This window comes from Sinohyriopsis cumingii, chromosome 8, assembly GCF_028554795.1.
Source record: "Sinohyriopsis cumingii isolate HCF-2022 chromosome 8, ASM2855479v2, whole genome shotgun sequence".
Classification (NCBI taxonomy): domain Eukaryota; kingdom Metazoa; phylum Mollusca; class Bivalvia; order Unionida; family Unionidae; genus Sinohyriopsis; species Sinohyriopsis cumingii.
The window spans coordinates 79,089,799-79,107,375 of record NC_142968.1 but is presented as its reverse complement, the minus strand read 5'-3'; the positions used below and the strand labels follow the sequence as shown (position 1 = coordinate 79,107,375).

Below are 17,577 nucleotides of genomic sequence, written 5' to 3'. Positions count from 1 at the left end.
CAAGAGACTCGAATCATATTGGATCTGGTGATGAGGATGTTACTACTCTGCTGGAACATTTTTCCCCAGTCATGACAATGGCAGGCTTCAAAAAGGTTGAAGAGTGGCAACTCTTGAAAAGTTTAATTTATGCCTGTGGATGTCAGGTAGAGAACTTACAATGGTGTGATGTTAACAAGAAATTTCAAGAAGGTCACACTAACATTCTTGCACTGGTGGATATTGTGTTGACCCTTCCAGCCTCGTCTACAGATGCAGAGCAGGGATTCAGTAATTGAAAATGACGAAATCTGATTGGAGATGCAAATTGCACAGCAGTGTATTAAATGACTTGTTAACTATTCACTTCTCAAGTGAAGACATTGCTGATTATGATCCACTGCCAGCTATATATTTATGGAACTCTTGTGGACCGAGACAAAGAAGACCACTGTATATGGAGGACTATTCAGAATCGGATGGAGAAGATTTTGATTTGGGACAAACTGATGGCAAATCAATATAATTTATAATGTGTATAATATGAATCTTTATTGTTGTGTTACGTACATGTATTTTGAGGACTAATGGATTTTGCTGTGGACTAGTATGTCTTTCATCCTGTTAGTCCACTTGACTAGTTAATAAAAAAGTTAGTTTCGAACCCTGGCATGTATGCATGACCTCCTGCATTCGAGGCGGACGCTCTAACCACTAGGCTACCAGAGCAGTCACATGGAAATTAAACCAGAATTTTGGAAAGACAGTTCCAAATAGCAGAGACATGTTCCTTTTCAAGATGATACTGCATAATATTAGTGCAATAATAAAAAATATTTTCAACAAAATCACATCACATTCTTCTGCATTCATTTATTATTCTCTTTGGTACTAAATATATTAGGAAGAGCATGACAACAAAAAGGTGTAAATTGTGAACCATTCTAAATATGTCGTGTACAAGATCACATTCCAAGTATTTCCCAGAAAAATGAATGCTAATATGCCAAGCTTACAACTAAATATTACTCAATACTGTCCAATATGCAATGTCTTTCAGTGAACTTTCTAAATTTTCAGAACATGATATACGAAAATGGTCAACAAGAAGAACATAATATATACAACTTCTGCTGATATTCCATTTAACTTGGGATTCTTACAGTACTATAATTTTTATAAGGATTTTAATTTTTTTTTTTTTTAAATTTATAACGTTGTGAAGTCATCCATCCTGTTAAGGCTGTTCCATTTAAACATGCATGATATTTTAAAAGCACTTTAAAAAAAATTTAAGCCAGGGTACCTGGATTATTCCAAGGGATCTTATGTCTATGATACCAAATAATGGTGGTCCAGGCAATTAGTCCAATTTAAAAATACCTACCCTGGATCCAAAAAATATTTTACTGGTACAACCTTTACTAAAACTGAACAGAAATGTTACTTTAGAATTGCAAAAACCAAGAAAAAAAAGCGTAAGAAAAGGAGGAAAACAAACCCCACCTAATACTAATATCAATATTTTTCTTGAAGTTAAAATTGCTTTCCTACCTATAAATACACTTGTTCATCATATATATAATATATTCATGTCATAGACGTTTTACTGCCCTAACACAAGCTATGAAAAACATTTCAGAATGTCAACAGTGTACAAGATGGGGCATGCTTCTATTTTACACTGTAACCATAGCTCTTAGGTCCTTGATTAACAAGCAACTACACAAACAAAAAAAAACAGGTTTTATTTTGGTACTTTAAGGGACATCAACACAAATATGTTATTTAGTGCTCAGGCAATTGGAATAAAGTGGCTTGCTCAAGTAGACACCATGGTAGTTAACCAAAGTTGGCCTGATGGTTGAATTCAAAACTTTTGTTTAAGAGTCTGGCACACTATCCACCAAATCACTGCAGCTCCCAACAGAAAAAGGATTACACTGCATCAAGTAAATAGTGGTGTCCTGTGTCATGTGATCAATCCAAATGTTATCAATTTTATTTATTATTTTTGGAAATATGTAAACAAAATGTATAAATTTGGAGTTGTATATTATATTCTGGTTTTGTATTCCCTCTCATAAATTCAAAATTTTGTTTGGAACATTCAACTTTACAAGGACTAAACCCACTGTTTCAACAATGTGCAAAATAAGCAGCATTAAAAATATTTTAAGAGTCATCCAAGAAATATAACATTAAATTATATTACCATTTGACTAACATTCTTCTGCAACACCCCCCATAAATGACGTTCAAATAAAAGTATGTAACTAGGATCAATAAATCTCACTACCCCAAAAAACATAAACATCTAGAAACCAAGCTTGCTTTATTTCAAGACTTCTAAATCATAGAAGTTATAACTTAATTGTTATTTTAAATATACACATCACAACGTGTTCATGATATTCCCTTTCTTCACATGGAGATTCAATGAAGTCTGAGATAAACACACTATGAAATATTTTAAAGGATAACAATCATTAAATACAAGCGAAAACCCAATTAAAACTATGCAAATAAAAGCTTTACTGGACATGAAAGGCTCACCAATGAGTGACTACCTCTGTGATCTTTAACTGTCCATACTTTCTCCCTTAATGGCATTATCACAATAGCTTTATCAATTTCAATAAAAAATCTTCAGGATTCTGAAGTGAATTAAAACTGATGATTCAGTTTTAGTTTCATCTGGTGCTTTTATTCTTGCAAAGATGCAAATACTGAGGAAGGTTTGAGAATATCATTTATAATGGGATCACCAAAGATACAATCACTTGCAATTAGTGGTCATTGTTTTCATACTGTCAAAATTGTCACTACATATTAATTCTATGACAATCTGGCTTGACACCAAAGCAAAGAATATAGTACAAAACTACAAGTAAACATGAAGAGTCATTCAGCATTTGCCTAAAATAAGAAATGCAAGATAAACAGGAAATTAAGTGCTTGTTCTACTTGGTGCACATGAAGAAAAAGAAATTAAAGTAATTAAATAAATATAACCACATGTACAGGTGAAAACTTAAATGTTGGTGTCGCAGATTCCCAAAGGTTTAAAAAGCATCATCTTATTGCTTGATAAAAGTTGTCCCATAAATGTTCCTTCCGAGTTTTTATACAAGCAACACAGCCCGTTTACTCTCTAATATCCTGTCACGTAATCTATAAAACAGGAAAAAATGTTTTGTCCATCTAGGTGGCTATTTCAACTATCTGCCTGAGCCATGTATGTATCCATTTCATGGTCCAGGTTGGCCTTTGTGTTTGACATGTATTCTTCCAACTGATTGTCTAGCTGTTCTTTGGAAATTGGTAAGTTTGCTCCTCTCCCACGACCTCGCCCACGTACCCCTCCTCTGCCACCTCTTTGGAACCTCCCACGCCCACCACCTCTTCCTCGGTTTGCTCCTCTACCTCTGCGATCTGCACCAAAACCACCTCGCCCACCTCTGCAAATGTAAAAACAAATCCCTGCATCAGGCTCTAATAAAAAACAAACTTTGGTTTGTAATAGGTATTAATACCTTCTTTCAAAATACTCTTCAATCTGAATGCACATGAACTTAAATAAATTACATGTAATGCCCCATAGTTATTAAAATTGTACACAAAGAACTATAAAAAAAATAAGTGAATCATAACAAATTATGAATTTTATTCCTTTTAAATACTAAATAATTTACATGTTAACATCAAATGTTTGCATGTGCACTCAATATTTGGAGTACCTAGAGATGACAAACAAGCCAGACTTGAATTACCCCAAATTTGTAATAATGAAACAAATTGTCCTAATTTTAACAGCTGTCTTTAAAATTTAATTGTGCTGAAGTTACAACTATAAATACTTGGTAGGAAAATATTTTTATAGCACTTTTATTTTTACCGAGGGGCAGAAAATGGTGTTTAATGATATAAATGAGGTGTTCTCTATAAGTACAAAAAAGCTACCACAAAAAACTAGAAGTCTATAGTACTGCCAATATTTCAAGTAATTCTAACTTGCAACACCTGGCCATGTAGCTACATAGAAAAACATACAAGAATTCTGAAAAATGCATGATGCAACAAGACATTAATGGTAAAGGGCATATAAGACCACTGATTACACACTGAGGCATGTCAAAAAGGCATGTGGTTAGGATCTAAACTTATGGTGACTTAACAATGACCTTGGCCCATGACCACAGTATCTAATGGTTTCTTTTCGACTCATAACACTGGACAACAAATTTTTACAAAAGTCATGTTACTGAAATAAAATTAGTCAATTCTTATCAATTTTTATGTGCTGAACACGAATATGACAGTCAAATTGCAAAATTGGCTCTAGTTTTTTTGTAATCTGCAAGAAATTAATGTTTACATAACGAAATGCATTCCAATAGTAAAAGGTCAACTGTAATAGCCTACCTATAAAAAATCAAGTCATTGACTACATCTTAGATTTCTTCGCCTGTCTCTTGTACAGCTGTTCGGGAGCATCTCTGAGGAGTGTCCAGCAGTAGTCAGCCAGCATTGTAGTGGACCATTTTCCCTGGTATCTTTGTTCCATTGTTGCGATATCTTGATGAAAACGTTCGCCGTGTTCATCACTAACAATACCACAGTTGCTAGGAAAGAAATCCAAATGGGAATGAAGGAAGTGAATCTTTAGAGACATATTGCAGCCAAGTTTCTTATACTTCATCAACATGTCTTCTACTAGTTCCTTATAGTTTTCTGCCCTAACATTTCCGAGGAAGTTTGTAGAAACTAGGCGAAAAGCATTCCATGCTTGTTTCGCGTCACCTTCCAGCAAGTTGTTGAACCGGTCATCTTTGAAAAGCTCTCGAATCTGAGGACCCACAAAAACTCCCTCTTTAATCTTTGCTTCGCTGAGTCGAGGGAATATTTCATGCAGGTATCGGAATGCTGGCAAAGTCCGGTCAATGGCTTTCACGAAGTTCTTCATCAAACCTAGTTTGATGTGAAGGGGTGGTAGCAAGATTTTCTGAGCCTCAACCAGAGCTGGGTGTTGGATATTCTTCTCTCCAATGGCTACATTCTGCCTGTGAGTCCATTCCTTCCTCATGTAGTGCATTTCCCTTGCTCGGCTATCCCACTCGCATAAGAAACACATGTATTTTGTATATCCTTGCTGCAGTCCCATTAAAAGGGCAACTACCTTCAAATCACCACAGAGGTGCCAGCTGTACTTGTTATACTCAATGGAATTCAGTAGCTGCCTTAAGTTATCGTATGTCTCTTTCATGTGGACAGCATACGCTACTGGAATAGATGGAAGAATGTTTCCATTGTGCAAAAACACAGCCTTGAGACTCAGTTTCGAAGAGTCCACAAATAGTCTCCATTCTTGTGGGTCATGAGTGATTTTTAAAGCATTCATGAGGCCCTCAATATCGGAACAGAATATCAGATTACTTTCCTTTCTGAAGAAAGGCTCCAATTGCTGGTGGCGCTTTCGATATGCAGTAATTGTGACATCTTCTTCTAGAAGATTCCATTGTTGGAGTCTTGATCCTAGCAATTCTGCCTTGTTCTTTGATAAGTCCAAATCACGAATCAGGTCATTTAGTTCTTCCTGTGTTATTCTGTGTGGGGTTGATGATGCACCACAGTGAAAATCTGGATCACTGCATGCTGATGGACCAGGAGAAGAACAGGTCGACTCACCTTTGTCTTCGTCAGATGAATCAAGAGAATATTCTGCTGGAGGTTCTGGAATAGGAAGTCCCTCACCATGTGGAACTGGTCTCAATGCAGACGGAATGTTTGGGTAGACTATTCTCGACTTCTTTCGCTTCGTTATTCCGCCGGAAAGAGGAGGAACCAAGCAGAAGTAACAGTCATTTAGGTGGTTGCTTGGCTCTCTCCACACCATTGGGACTGCAAACGGCATTGATGACCTTTTGCAATTCAACCACTGTGAAAGCTGTGTTGTACATGTAGCACAGCATATATGCGGAGCCCAAGGCTTGTCTTGGTCACCAACCTTGCATCCGAAGTAAAGATGATATGCCTTCTTCACTTGAGAATTGATACTTTTCTTCCGGTTGGCAAATGTCACTTCCCCACAAATATAGCAAAAATTGTCCGCGGTATTAACACACTTTCGAGGCATTACTGTTCTTTATTGTACGTAAATGGATAAAATAATAAGTTTTATGTAACAGTAGCTTGAACTGTCTCGCACAACGTCTAAAATATTTTAAATGCTGAACCTATCTGATTGGGCTTTATATAGTACACTGCTTACGTCAGCTTCAGCAGCCGCCTGGCATTAGTATAATAGGCCTACACATGTATAGTACACTGCTGACGTCAACTTACTTCAGCAGCCGCATGGCATTAGTATTGCATTGCATCAGAAAATGATGCAATCAACTGTGGATGATGTGAGCATGATGGTATTATGCAATGTTACATCATTATTCCGGATGTTGCTGCAGTCCTACTGGAGAAATTTACACAGTGAAACATAGAAAATGAGGTATATGAATATCTTCAAAACGAGAGCCAATACAAATTTTTCACGGTTATATTCGTGTTCGGCACACCAAAATACTACAGATTAGGGCCTTTTCAAGTCAGTAATGATTTCACTGTTGACCAGTGTAACCAGTCACAAAACCAGTCAAGGAACATGCTCTTGGATAAAAAGTATTGTGCAAAACTTGTTCTCTTTTAGTCATACAAAGATTGACCTTGGACTTTTTGATCCCAAAACAAAGCTCTTCCTAAGTGCAAGCCCTCCACAAACCTTGGTCAAGGTATTGGATCTAAAACTAAAATTATTCATTGATAGTGACTCTAACCTTAGACAATCTGTGCACATTGAATAGCCTGATGCCCAGGTCAAGTCCCATTTCTACCAGGCAAATGCCAAAGCCCATAGTTTAAGTCCTACACAAGTAAACTTTCATTAACAAGAACCTGATGTCGTGCATAAAATATCACTGAACTTGTCTCAGAAAATATCAAGATATCACCACATGCCATATTTATTTAAATCTAAAATATTTTCATAGGGAGAAAAATCATAGTTAAATAAGGTAGCAACATTCAAAGTATTTTTCACATATATCCACAAACTGGGGTAAATTATAAAAATCCATTCATGTTTGTCTATGGTACCATGTTTATAAGCCAGCACAGCTTAAAATCAGTCTCAAGAGTGCCAACAACTTCTTTATTTGAATTTAGCTGAATACAAAATATAGCCAAAATTCATTTATATATGTTCAAGTCTGTTTTCATGACTCCCCTGAGTGGCCGAGTGGTCTAAAGCGCTCTCCGTTACACACCACTGCCATCTCACCTCTGTCTGCGTGGGTTCGAGTCTAGGATTCGGCCAATGTGGGTATGTGAGAAAGCTTGCCAGTAGCTTCTCATGGGTCAGTGGTTCTTCCTCCACCATTAATACTGGCCACCATGCATAGCCTATTGTGTGCTGAAAAATGGCATTAAACCCTACAACAACCAAAAAATGTAAACAATGACCTCTAACTTGAAACCAAGGTCAATTAGGCCTCATGTTTAAAAGTACTTCCCATAAGAGTGGATATATGTGTCAGATATCAACCATTATCGTCCAGAACTTACTATGTGTGTGTGTCATTTGGATTTTTTTACGTAATGAACAATTTTTCAGTCATATTGGTACAATGTCTGCAGTGTGACTGTTTATAGTGATGCCTGGCATTGGGGCATCATATCACAGACATGTAGCATGATGTCCCACCCACTCGTATTATCCTGACACCAGGCGGAACAGTCCAAACACAAACATCTTAGTTGGTACCATACTATACGTCTTTGGTATGACTCGGCCAGGGATCGACCTCCCACATCTAAAGCGGACGCTCTGACCACTAGGCCACTGGAGTGGTCTTCAGAACTTACTAAATATTGCAAATGTTTTAACGAAAAACTATTGTCAATACCACCATAGTGAAAAACCATCCATTCAAAAGTTGCCACAAAGAGAGTTTCAGGTGAGCCATGTAGACATTTTGAAACCTGCATCAGCATCATTTCGAAACAGGCACTATTTTACTGAATCAAAGATTAGCTTTACAAATTATCTAATAATGGGCCATCCATTCCCGTGAAATACTATTAACAGATTAAACAAACGAAGAGGTCACATTTGCATCATTTTCTTTTTGGACCAACTATATACATCCCCATGGCCATTTGTTCAGGTGAACCAGCAATACAAAAAAACAAAAACTAGCAGCCATGTTTACAGTTTCATGTGGTATCGTCTTCATCCAGGACCAAATAGATATATGCAGCCTTTTCATGAAACCCTATGCATATATACAACCGCGAGTTCTTTCAAAGTAGCAAGATTTTCAAGGTCTACTCCATTGCAGTAGCATTCATTGTCTGCTAGCATCACTTTTATTTATGGACAATTAGACATCACAAAAGTTTATAGAGTAAAGAAAAAAGAACATGTCCACATTACACGTCATGAGTAGCAGTAACAAGATTTTCCAGATGGTCACCAACACAAACATACTGTATCTCAGATTGATATTATTTTCATTCATAACCAAATAGGTAAGTCCTTTAGTGAAATCCCCATGTCACCAAGACCATCCATTCAGAACAAGCAGTGTTGGCATCCATGTTAATTATCTGAAGCATGTCTAATGGAAAACAAATTTATTTCAAACCAACTTGACTTCATAAAAATGTTCAGAAGTAGTGACAAGATTTTTAGGCTGGATGTCATATTGGATCAGCACATTTTTATTCAGGACAAACTAGATGTCAGAAGTCTTTTCCAGCAAACTAGATTGATGTGACCATCCATCAACATTAAAAATACTTTCAAGCTGAAGTGAGAATCCCAGGTCAACATGGCCATCTATTTTGTAGCAGCATCACTAAGAATTTCAACATGGCCACCATAGATGACATACAATGGATTTCAGCTCGGTGCATTCTCATTTAGGACCAACTAGGTACATGTTGATATAACCAACCATGCAAAGTAATAACTATATAGACAAGATTTTCAAGATGGCTGCCATGGTGGCCATACTGGATGTCAGAATAATATCATTTTTATTTAGGACCAGCTAAAGAATTTGTAGAATTTTTTTTTTGATCAATATGACCACATATTTAGCATACTGATTTAAGATTGTACAGATTGCCGCTATGGCAACCATATTGGACATCAGATCTGCTCCATTTTTTTAAAGCTAGAATCAAGACGTCTTTTAGTAAAAACCCATGTAAAAATGACAACCTTTTCCTTCAAGATGACTGCCATAGCAGCTATATTATACCTGGAGGGGCATCATTTTTATTTGGACCAGCCAGACCTTATAATGAATGTGTAAGTTTTGTGGCATTCCCTTCTATAGGTGAGGTGAAGTACATGTGCTCTGGATGCCAGAAAAAAGGCCACTGCATTAGCTCTTCTGGTCTATGACCAGGGAGAGCTGGAAAACAATGAAAAATGCTTGTAAATATTTACATGGACAGCAAGCACTGATCTTGTGTATGGAGTTGAGCAACCAACAATTTTAATGAATTTAGCAACATGCCTATGTTCTGCTAATGCAAGCATCACCAAAGGCTACATTGTCAGTAGATTCCATCATTCCATTATCTAAAATCACTGAAAGCTGCATGTGTATTTATTTTTCAGGTTGTACTGTGGATATAATCCATTTAATTTATGAAGTAAGCAACTGTAACAAATTCACAATTTTGTATAAAACCATGCAAGAACTACATGCAGAAATAAATAGCAAAACTGGGGAGAGGTGAATTAATAAAGCAAATAATAAATGAGAGCAAAATCCTCACAAAACTATTCTGGTATACAATTAAATATAGCCGACAAAATTGGCACCAGGCCAACCACTCCTAACAATAACCTCCTAATGATGGGCTCCCACATGAGGCAGATGATTTAACTACATAGGCCACCAGAGCAGTTGTAAACAACACCATAAGAACTATTCTTATGTAAAACTCCTGTCAAAATTACTTTCTATTTGAGAATTAGCAAAAACTAGAATTTTTCAAGATGGCCATACAGAGTGCATTAAATCAGCACCTTTTCAATTTAGGATCAATAAAAAATTACAAGTACACTTGTAATGAGAACCCCATACTGATACAGGAGAAGTAGTGACATGATTTTCAAGCTGGCCATTGTTGCATCCACATGAGACATCAGACTGGTATAGTTTTCATATAGGACTAACTAAATATGAGTCGTTTCTCTGGTGAAAACATCATGTCATTATTACTTTCCATTCAGAACTAGTGATATTTTCAAGATGGTCACTAAAGGGAATCTTTGTACTTGTGTCATAATAAAGAGCCATAGGGACCCTGTTTACCATAAACAAGTTTTCTGCCTGAGCTAGTAAGCATTTTCTTATGTCTGCGTGATAAAATGAAAAACTGGCTTAGACACCAAGTGACAGTGACAAACTCAGTGTGATGAAAACGTTATCGGCACAGAACAGATTACTAATTTATGAGCGTGTGTGTGATTTGGATTTTTAACATAGCTTTAAAGAATTTCAGTCTGCAGTGTGGCAGTTTGTAGTGATGCCTAGCACTGGGGCATCATGTCACAGACATATAGCATGATATCCCACCCAGTCACATTATCCTAACCTCTGAATGCTGAATGCCAAGTGAGGCAGCTGTTAGTACCATTTTTGTAAGTCTTTGGTATGACTCAGTTGGTGATTGAACCCACGACCACCCACGACCTCCCACATTTGAAGCGGATGCTCTAACCACTAAGCCACCGGAGCAGTCATATTAACAATTTATAAAGCCACACTATACAATGTAATTAGGTTGATAAAACTTAGTCACGGGTCATAGTTCACGTCAGATTTAAAATACTGATAGAAGAAAAACATTGTGAGCATACATGCGACAACTACAGGAAATAAGTATAAACAATAATAAAGATGCAGATAAATGTGATGTGGAGAGTTTGCTGAATATGAAACTTGCAGAACCTACAAAATGAACACTACCTCTCTTTGTTTCTTACAAACTGTAACTTGCCAAAGGCAACTTATAGCTTTTCCTGACCTTTGTCCAGCCCTGTATGATATACAACAGTAGAGGCAAAACTTCTGAATCTGAGTTTCAATCTGATCAAGATCAGAAGCCTTTTGTCACCACTGCCTTTCAAGGTCAACTGAAGCTGTCAGGAATTAAAATGTATAGTTCAACAAAAATAACAAAGCATATTTTCTGAAAAATATATATGTATGCTATGCAGGAATGCCAACCATCATCTGAACCAATGGAGTGTATTGCTCTCTGAACCTTTTTCATTCACTTGCATTTAATGATATCAAAACTTTCAACATTTTCTTCAGAACTTCCGCAATGTTTTATGGATACAAAGAGGTTGCCATCTATGAAAACTGAAACAACTTTTGATGCAAGTACCAATTTGTTTGGTGATTATATATTCCATCTGTCATATTTCCTTAGTTGGTTCAAGTTCAATGAAAGGTCACCGAAACATGACCCAACAGAAAATGTCCAACTTCACTATGGCATGACAAACTGAGACTGATATGGAAGAAAAACTTGATTTTGATCGATCTTTTGTTAGGTCTACTTTTAATTGGTTAAACGTGCACTTCATTAAAAAAATGTCAACTTATAATGTGTAACAAGGATTGTACAAGATTATTAGGACAACATCCATGTAATGCATTAACCCTAAATTTCCACTGAAAGGAGTATTACTACACACTATTTCAAGGGTCTCACACATGAACCAAAAATTTTAAACACCCTTGTTCATGCAAATGGCAACCACATCAATAATGGAAAGCTGATATCCATGTCTATTTATCTGATGATGTAAGCAGGACAAACAAAATTTCAGGCACAAGGTTGGGAAGTGCAAACCAAGGAGAGCACTATTGCCAAAACAAGCCACGTGCTACATATGGCAGGGACTCTACCTGGGGCCTCCACGTTCTGTCCCACCTCTGTGCCTCTCACTGCCACCACGCCAGCGGAGCCAGTGATCACCATCAGGTGTCCACCTAGCACAGAAGATTACACTCTTCTTTACACAGAAAAATGTTCTTATATATAACCTCTTGTAAAAGTACTTCACCAGTCCAATAAAATCCTATATTCTAAAATACATAAACACAATATCAAGTCTGAAATTTCTACAAATATGAGGACTTGAAATATTTATTACCAACAGAAGATGAGAACAAGTCAGGGCTGAACAAACGGAAATTTTACACTATATAAAGAAATAAACTATACTGACTGCATCTTTAATAAAGCATAGTTGGTAATTACAATGTGGCACAAAGACTAAAATGTAGCTTGATGGTGCAAGTGAGAGAACCAAAACTGCAGTGCACAGTGTATTAACCATTTTTTACGCAGCTTCACGCCTATGTAGCCAATGACTTCATCACAAACTAGCATCCAAGTGTTACCAAATTTAGCTGAAACCCAGATAATGGCATGCTACATCTTCTGCCAGGCTTTTAAATGATGAAAGAGATATGTTGAGCTGCCACCAGTTTCAAGTCTGTGGCAAGTCGAGTGTAACTGGGTCATGGTTTATATACAAATCTTAATGTAAATTTCACTCAGCAACACTCCATTACAAATGTAGTCTGGACAGTATGCTTAGTGTACAACAATGATGCTGCTAGTAATTAGCTGATGTAGGGCAGCTCAACCCTTGGTTCATTGGGGGAAAAATGGGGGGGGGGGAAGGCAGTGACAATTGGGGAAAAACACGAAATTTAGTCTGGTACAAATATTACCAGTAACATTTGAAAATGTGCAATTGATGTTTTCTTTCCAATGCTGTACTGAATTTCTTCATATGAATCACCATCGAGCAGTATTAGCTTTATTCTGTCAAGTTAATCAGCTTTTTTTATTGCAGAATGAATGTTAATCTGTTCTGAGAAACTGTGCTCACAATCTGTGTTTCAGTGAGGCATGCGCATGGCTAGTTATTCTGGCATTAACAACAATTTCTAAAATTTTGAGGCAGTATTTGTAATTTTTCTTGTGGGGGTTCATGAAATACAGTCAGAGTGCTAGCCAACTGAGAAACGTCAAACATTTTCAGTTAATCAGAGGTCCCCTGATATGCATCCAAGTAATAGCAGTCTCAACAACAGTGATCATATCATAATCCACGTTTGAAATCCTGACAGAGAGAAGTTCTCATCTTACAACTGGCTATAGCCTTCAGCGTAATTGAATGTATTTCCAGTCATGTACTGCTGGGCAGCATTGAAGATGCCTGAAAAACATCTTGGTGACCACACTAAAGCAGACAACCTTTCAAAGATCAAGACATGGCCTGACATGGTTTAAATTATTTGCACATCATAGCTTTTTATATGCGAGTTCATGTTTCATTCTTAAAGTTCTCATGCATAGCTGATTTTAAACCGTGTGGTCAACTCACTTCCATGGCCTAGCAGCATTCATCAGAATTTTCAATTGTATTCAATTAAGCAGAAAACAGGTTGATGACACTGAATAAATACGAGCTCATTCACAATGCATCTTGTACCTTTAATAAATTAACCAAATTTGGGTATTGCTGGTTGTTCAAGTGTTCAAGACTTATGATAACCAGAATTTAAGTGTGAAGCCAAACATAAAAGGTGTGAGAAACTGAGCAAATTAATTCCTAAAAAATCCAACATACAATTTTGGGTTGATGGAGAGTGAATGTCAAAGACAAAGACCAGGGTCCTGTTTCACATGAATTATGTAAATAACAAGTTGATTAACTCAATATGATAAGATAACTAAGAAGAAAATTTGTTTACAACTATTGTTATATATAATTAATTTTGATTTTTTTTGTGCCAGTTTTTGTGTAAATTTCTAACAAAATTGTATTATATGCTATTTTAATGTAACACTGCATGTTGGATATAACCTTGCCCAAAATCCAGTTTATTTTCTACTTGACCTGAATTACTGATTTTTAAAAAATATTCTATAAACAATACAAAGCTAAAATATTCTCTGTGTATGGGTTTAATATCAGGATCATTATTAATAGCGGTAAACATGTTTAATTGGGCCTGGGTCTAGGTTATTGGAATTCTCATACAATTTACCTGACATAGTCCATGTTATATATTTTAATTTTAGTAACCAACATTTTATTTTGTAAAACATCACTAAGTTTTAAGAAGGTTATTTTCCCCTTAGGTAATAGTTTGTTGGATTAAAAAAAAAAAGAAAAAGATAGTTAATTGTGACCAGAGATAAAGTAGAGGACTATATATAATCTTGTCACTAGAAAGATTATTCATTCATGCTTTAACATCCAAGCAGAATCAAGTTATTGTTGTGTAAGTATCTGATTTGGAATTGTTCAAATTATTTCTTCTCAGGAAATACAAAATTGCTCTGAATACTGAAATTTCAAATAAGGATTTCTTCTTGGATTATATGTGATCCATCAAAACAAATTTGGCAAATCAACACTTTGTGAACTATCATGGGCACATCAACACTTTCAGCACTGGACTTTCACTAAAGTTTATTCAAACTTTAGATTATTAGGACTTGTGTCTGTAAATCTAGAATTATTTTGGGATTTAATTTGCAATACTGTAAGTTCTTCTTTTTTCATTTTCACTTTGTATTCTAGGGAAATAAATTATCTGTTCAATTTTACAAAGCTTGGTGCTTTTCACTCTTTTCCATTACTTCTTTTAAGAGCATAGATTCATAACACTATCTTTATTTAAAATTTTCACTATAACACATTTTCCTGCATACACTTTTGGGTGCATGATTTCAGTGATGACAAATTTCCAGCTGCTTACAGATTTACAAGTACTAGTTGCCAACATGCTGTTTATGAAACAGTAACCAGACAGACCACGCTGTTTTATACAGTTCACATGGAAAAAAATTTGGTACTGAATCTCGTGTCCCCTTGCAGAAATGTCAACATGGTGGACCAATGCTTGCAACACATCTGCACAAGATCTGACTTTTTAACATTTCTGAACACAAACTTGAACAAATAAGCCTCATTTACCCTAAGAATTTATATATATAATCAATAATGTCATATAAACAGGTACACATACACATTCAAGGAAAATTAAAGCCTCATTTACATCTGTTTCAGTTGGCAAGCTCTTCTGTCAGTGAATTTTTTTTTGCATGCATCACTCGTGTCAAGCTACCTCTCTGGACTATTTGCTTGTGTGCCATTTGCTGGCAACCTGTACAATAATACTATACATCTATCTTAAATCTACGTTAATGCTAGCCTTTTCAGAATATAGTCCAGATGGGCATAGAAAATAAGTAGATGGTATAGCCCTCACAACAAAATTTTAATTTCCTCCACACTTTGTCAGTATTTCTCCAAAAAGCTATCCATTACTGTTAAAATAATGATAATGGAAATAAAAATTAACACATCATTTACAATGTTATACACATTAAAATTAAAAAACTAATAATTTTTCCAAAATATGCTGTTAAAATTGAGCAAGAACAATGCTTTTTAGGTACTTTGTTTATACCTTGCTACTCCTCCCCTTCCACGTCCTCTGTTGCCACGGAAACTTCCACCTGGACTCCCAAATCTTCCTCCTCTTCCACCTGTGATCAAAATCATATCTTGTATAATTATGACAAGCACAAACATTAACAATTTACATGGTTATTCATTTCAATGATCATTGGAAAAAAATCAAAATGTATATAATAGACAGATGCCCCATGCCCCTCCTTCAATTGTGTTGCAACTTAAGCACAGAATGAATCTTCAACAAATCAGTATATTGACAGTAATATGTGCATGTTAACTTTAATAATGTCTGCAAAGATTCAGGACAAGTCATCAAAAACTGTGCAAATCATGTTACACACTAGAAATACAGCACAATTAACAGAAGCTAAGTATGCACCTTTGATATTTTACATTGCAGTACTCTTTCATATTTCTTTGGAAGGAGTGATCTTCTCAACTTTTTGTGCACATCTTTTTCACATTTTAAGACCTATACTTTTCAATTGGCATCATAGTAATTATTGTTGAAGTGCCATTAAATGCTAACAAATGGAAATATGATAGCAAACGCCAAAAAAAAATAATAGCATAAAAATTCATCAGTGCATGACAAGAGACCTGATCAATAATGTCAACCCATTTACAATTAGGGGTGAAACAATATATCACTGTATAAAAGATACTATTAAATGATATGTAACACACTCAAAGCATTCACAGAAACAAATTTGGAATGTCTTCTTTACAGTGAAATGAGTGATCAGTGGCTGGACATGCCAATGGAATAAAATTAGCATGGACTGGTGGGGGGGGGGGGAGAGACCAGATATCAAACCAGGTGAATCAGTAACTTTGTGTTAATTCGTGGAAGGCGACTCTGTTTTATCGCCTGCTACAAATGAATTCTCAATTTAACAACAAAATACAAAATTCTTCTGTGAAAAATAATTACACAGATATAACAATCGGACTTTACTTTTTCCACACATAAAAGATGTGTAGCAACAATATAAAATGGTTAAAATTGCTGTTAAACGTAACATACATTACAATGCTAACACATTAACCTCTGGAGCTTTTTGACATTTTCACCTGAAAATCGAGTAGAAAACACATTTTGAAAGCTATTTCTGAATAGACTCGAAAACACCAAACTCCCCATCATCTTTCAATAACATACTGCCTAGTTGTGTTGGAAACATCATTTTTCATTGGCTATTTGACTCACACATGAGCAGAAGGTAAAATTTGGGAGTTCTTTTTCTTTTTTTTGTGTGCTGCTCACCAGTTATTATGTACTTTTGTGAGAGTGATGTATGTAAGGTGCAGTTGTTTGCATTTAAAACATGCACAGTGGAGAGAATGTTGGCATACCTCTATGCTACATTAATGTAATGTGGATGATATTTCTTTGGATATTGTATTTTTGGAAACTGTACTAGATTTAAATACTGTTAACTAAAAAGACTGCTCCCTTGTGCTAAAAAATAAGCCTGAATTAGGCTCAAGTACACTATCCATAGCAGCTATTAAAATAGGGAAAATGAATTTTGCCAGACTAGACAATACCAGCTTCTGAAAGTGCAATGAATGAATTACCAAATATATAAAATGTATAAAAAGTTATATAATTTACCTCTAAAGTTCATTAAGTGAAAATGACCAAGTGGAGCTAGCACTTATTTTAAAGGTGCACATCTGGAGTAAGGCCAAGCTGTATATTCTATAACCCATATTACATCATCTATCATACACCAAAATAAAGGGAATTAAAGGTTCTTTGAATTATGCCCAAGATATACAAGGTCTTTTTTAAACAGCCACTATAACCAGTGAGGAAATCTGGGGAAATTCTTTTTCTTTAAAATCCTAACCCTAAGCAAAATGCGAAACTGTAGAGCCCCACCAAAACGAAGCCATTATTTTTGTATGGAGACCACTCTTTATTCCGAATGCCCATATTATCCTACTTTTTACAAAGGCTCATCTGTCTGTTTGCAGTTCATACCAGTTTGTCTTAG

General features: G+C 35.9%; 1 protein-coding gene across 2 annotated transcripts in view; it reads right to left on the bottom strand.

Moving 5' to 3' along the window:
* Positions 1–837: 837 nt before the first annotated feature.
* Positions 838–17,577, bottom strand: part of LOC149793944 (uncharacterized) — a 39,787-nt gene continuing 23,047 nt past the window's right edge. Inside the window, exons 5-7 of one of the 2 annotated variants that reach the window (XM_089967873.1) lie at positions 15,567–15,645; positions 11,976–12,059; positions 838–3,440 (exon numbers count right to left, since the gene is read on the bottom strand). In XM_089967873.1, coding sequence (XP_089823999.1) covers positions 3,197–3,440; positions 11,976–12,059; positions 15,567–15,645 — 407 coding nt within the window. In that variant the 3' untranslated portion in view covers positions 838–3,196. The remainder of the gene's footprint in view (positions 3,441–11,975; positions 12,060–15,566; positions 15,646–17,577) is intronic. The other variant, XM_089967874.1, reaches the window with a different exon arrangement.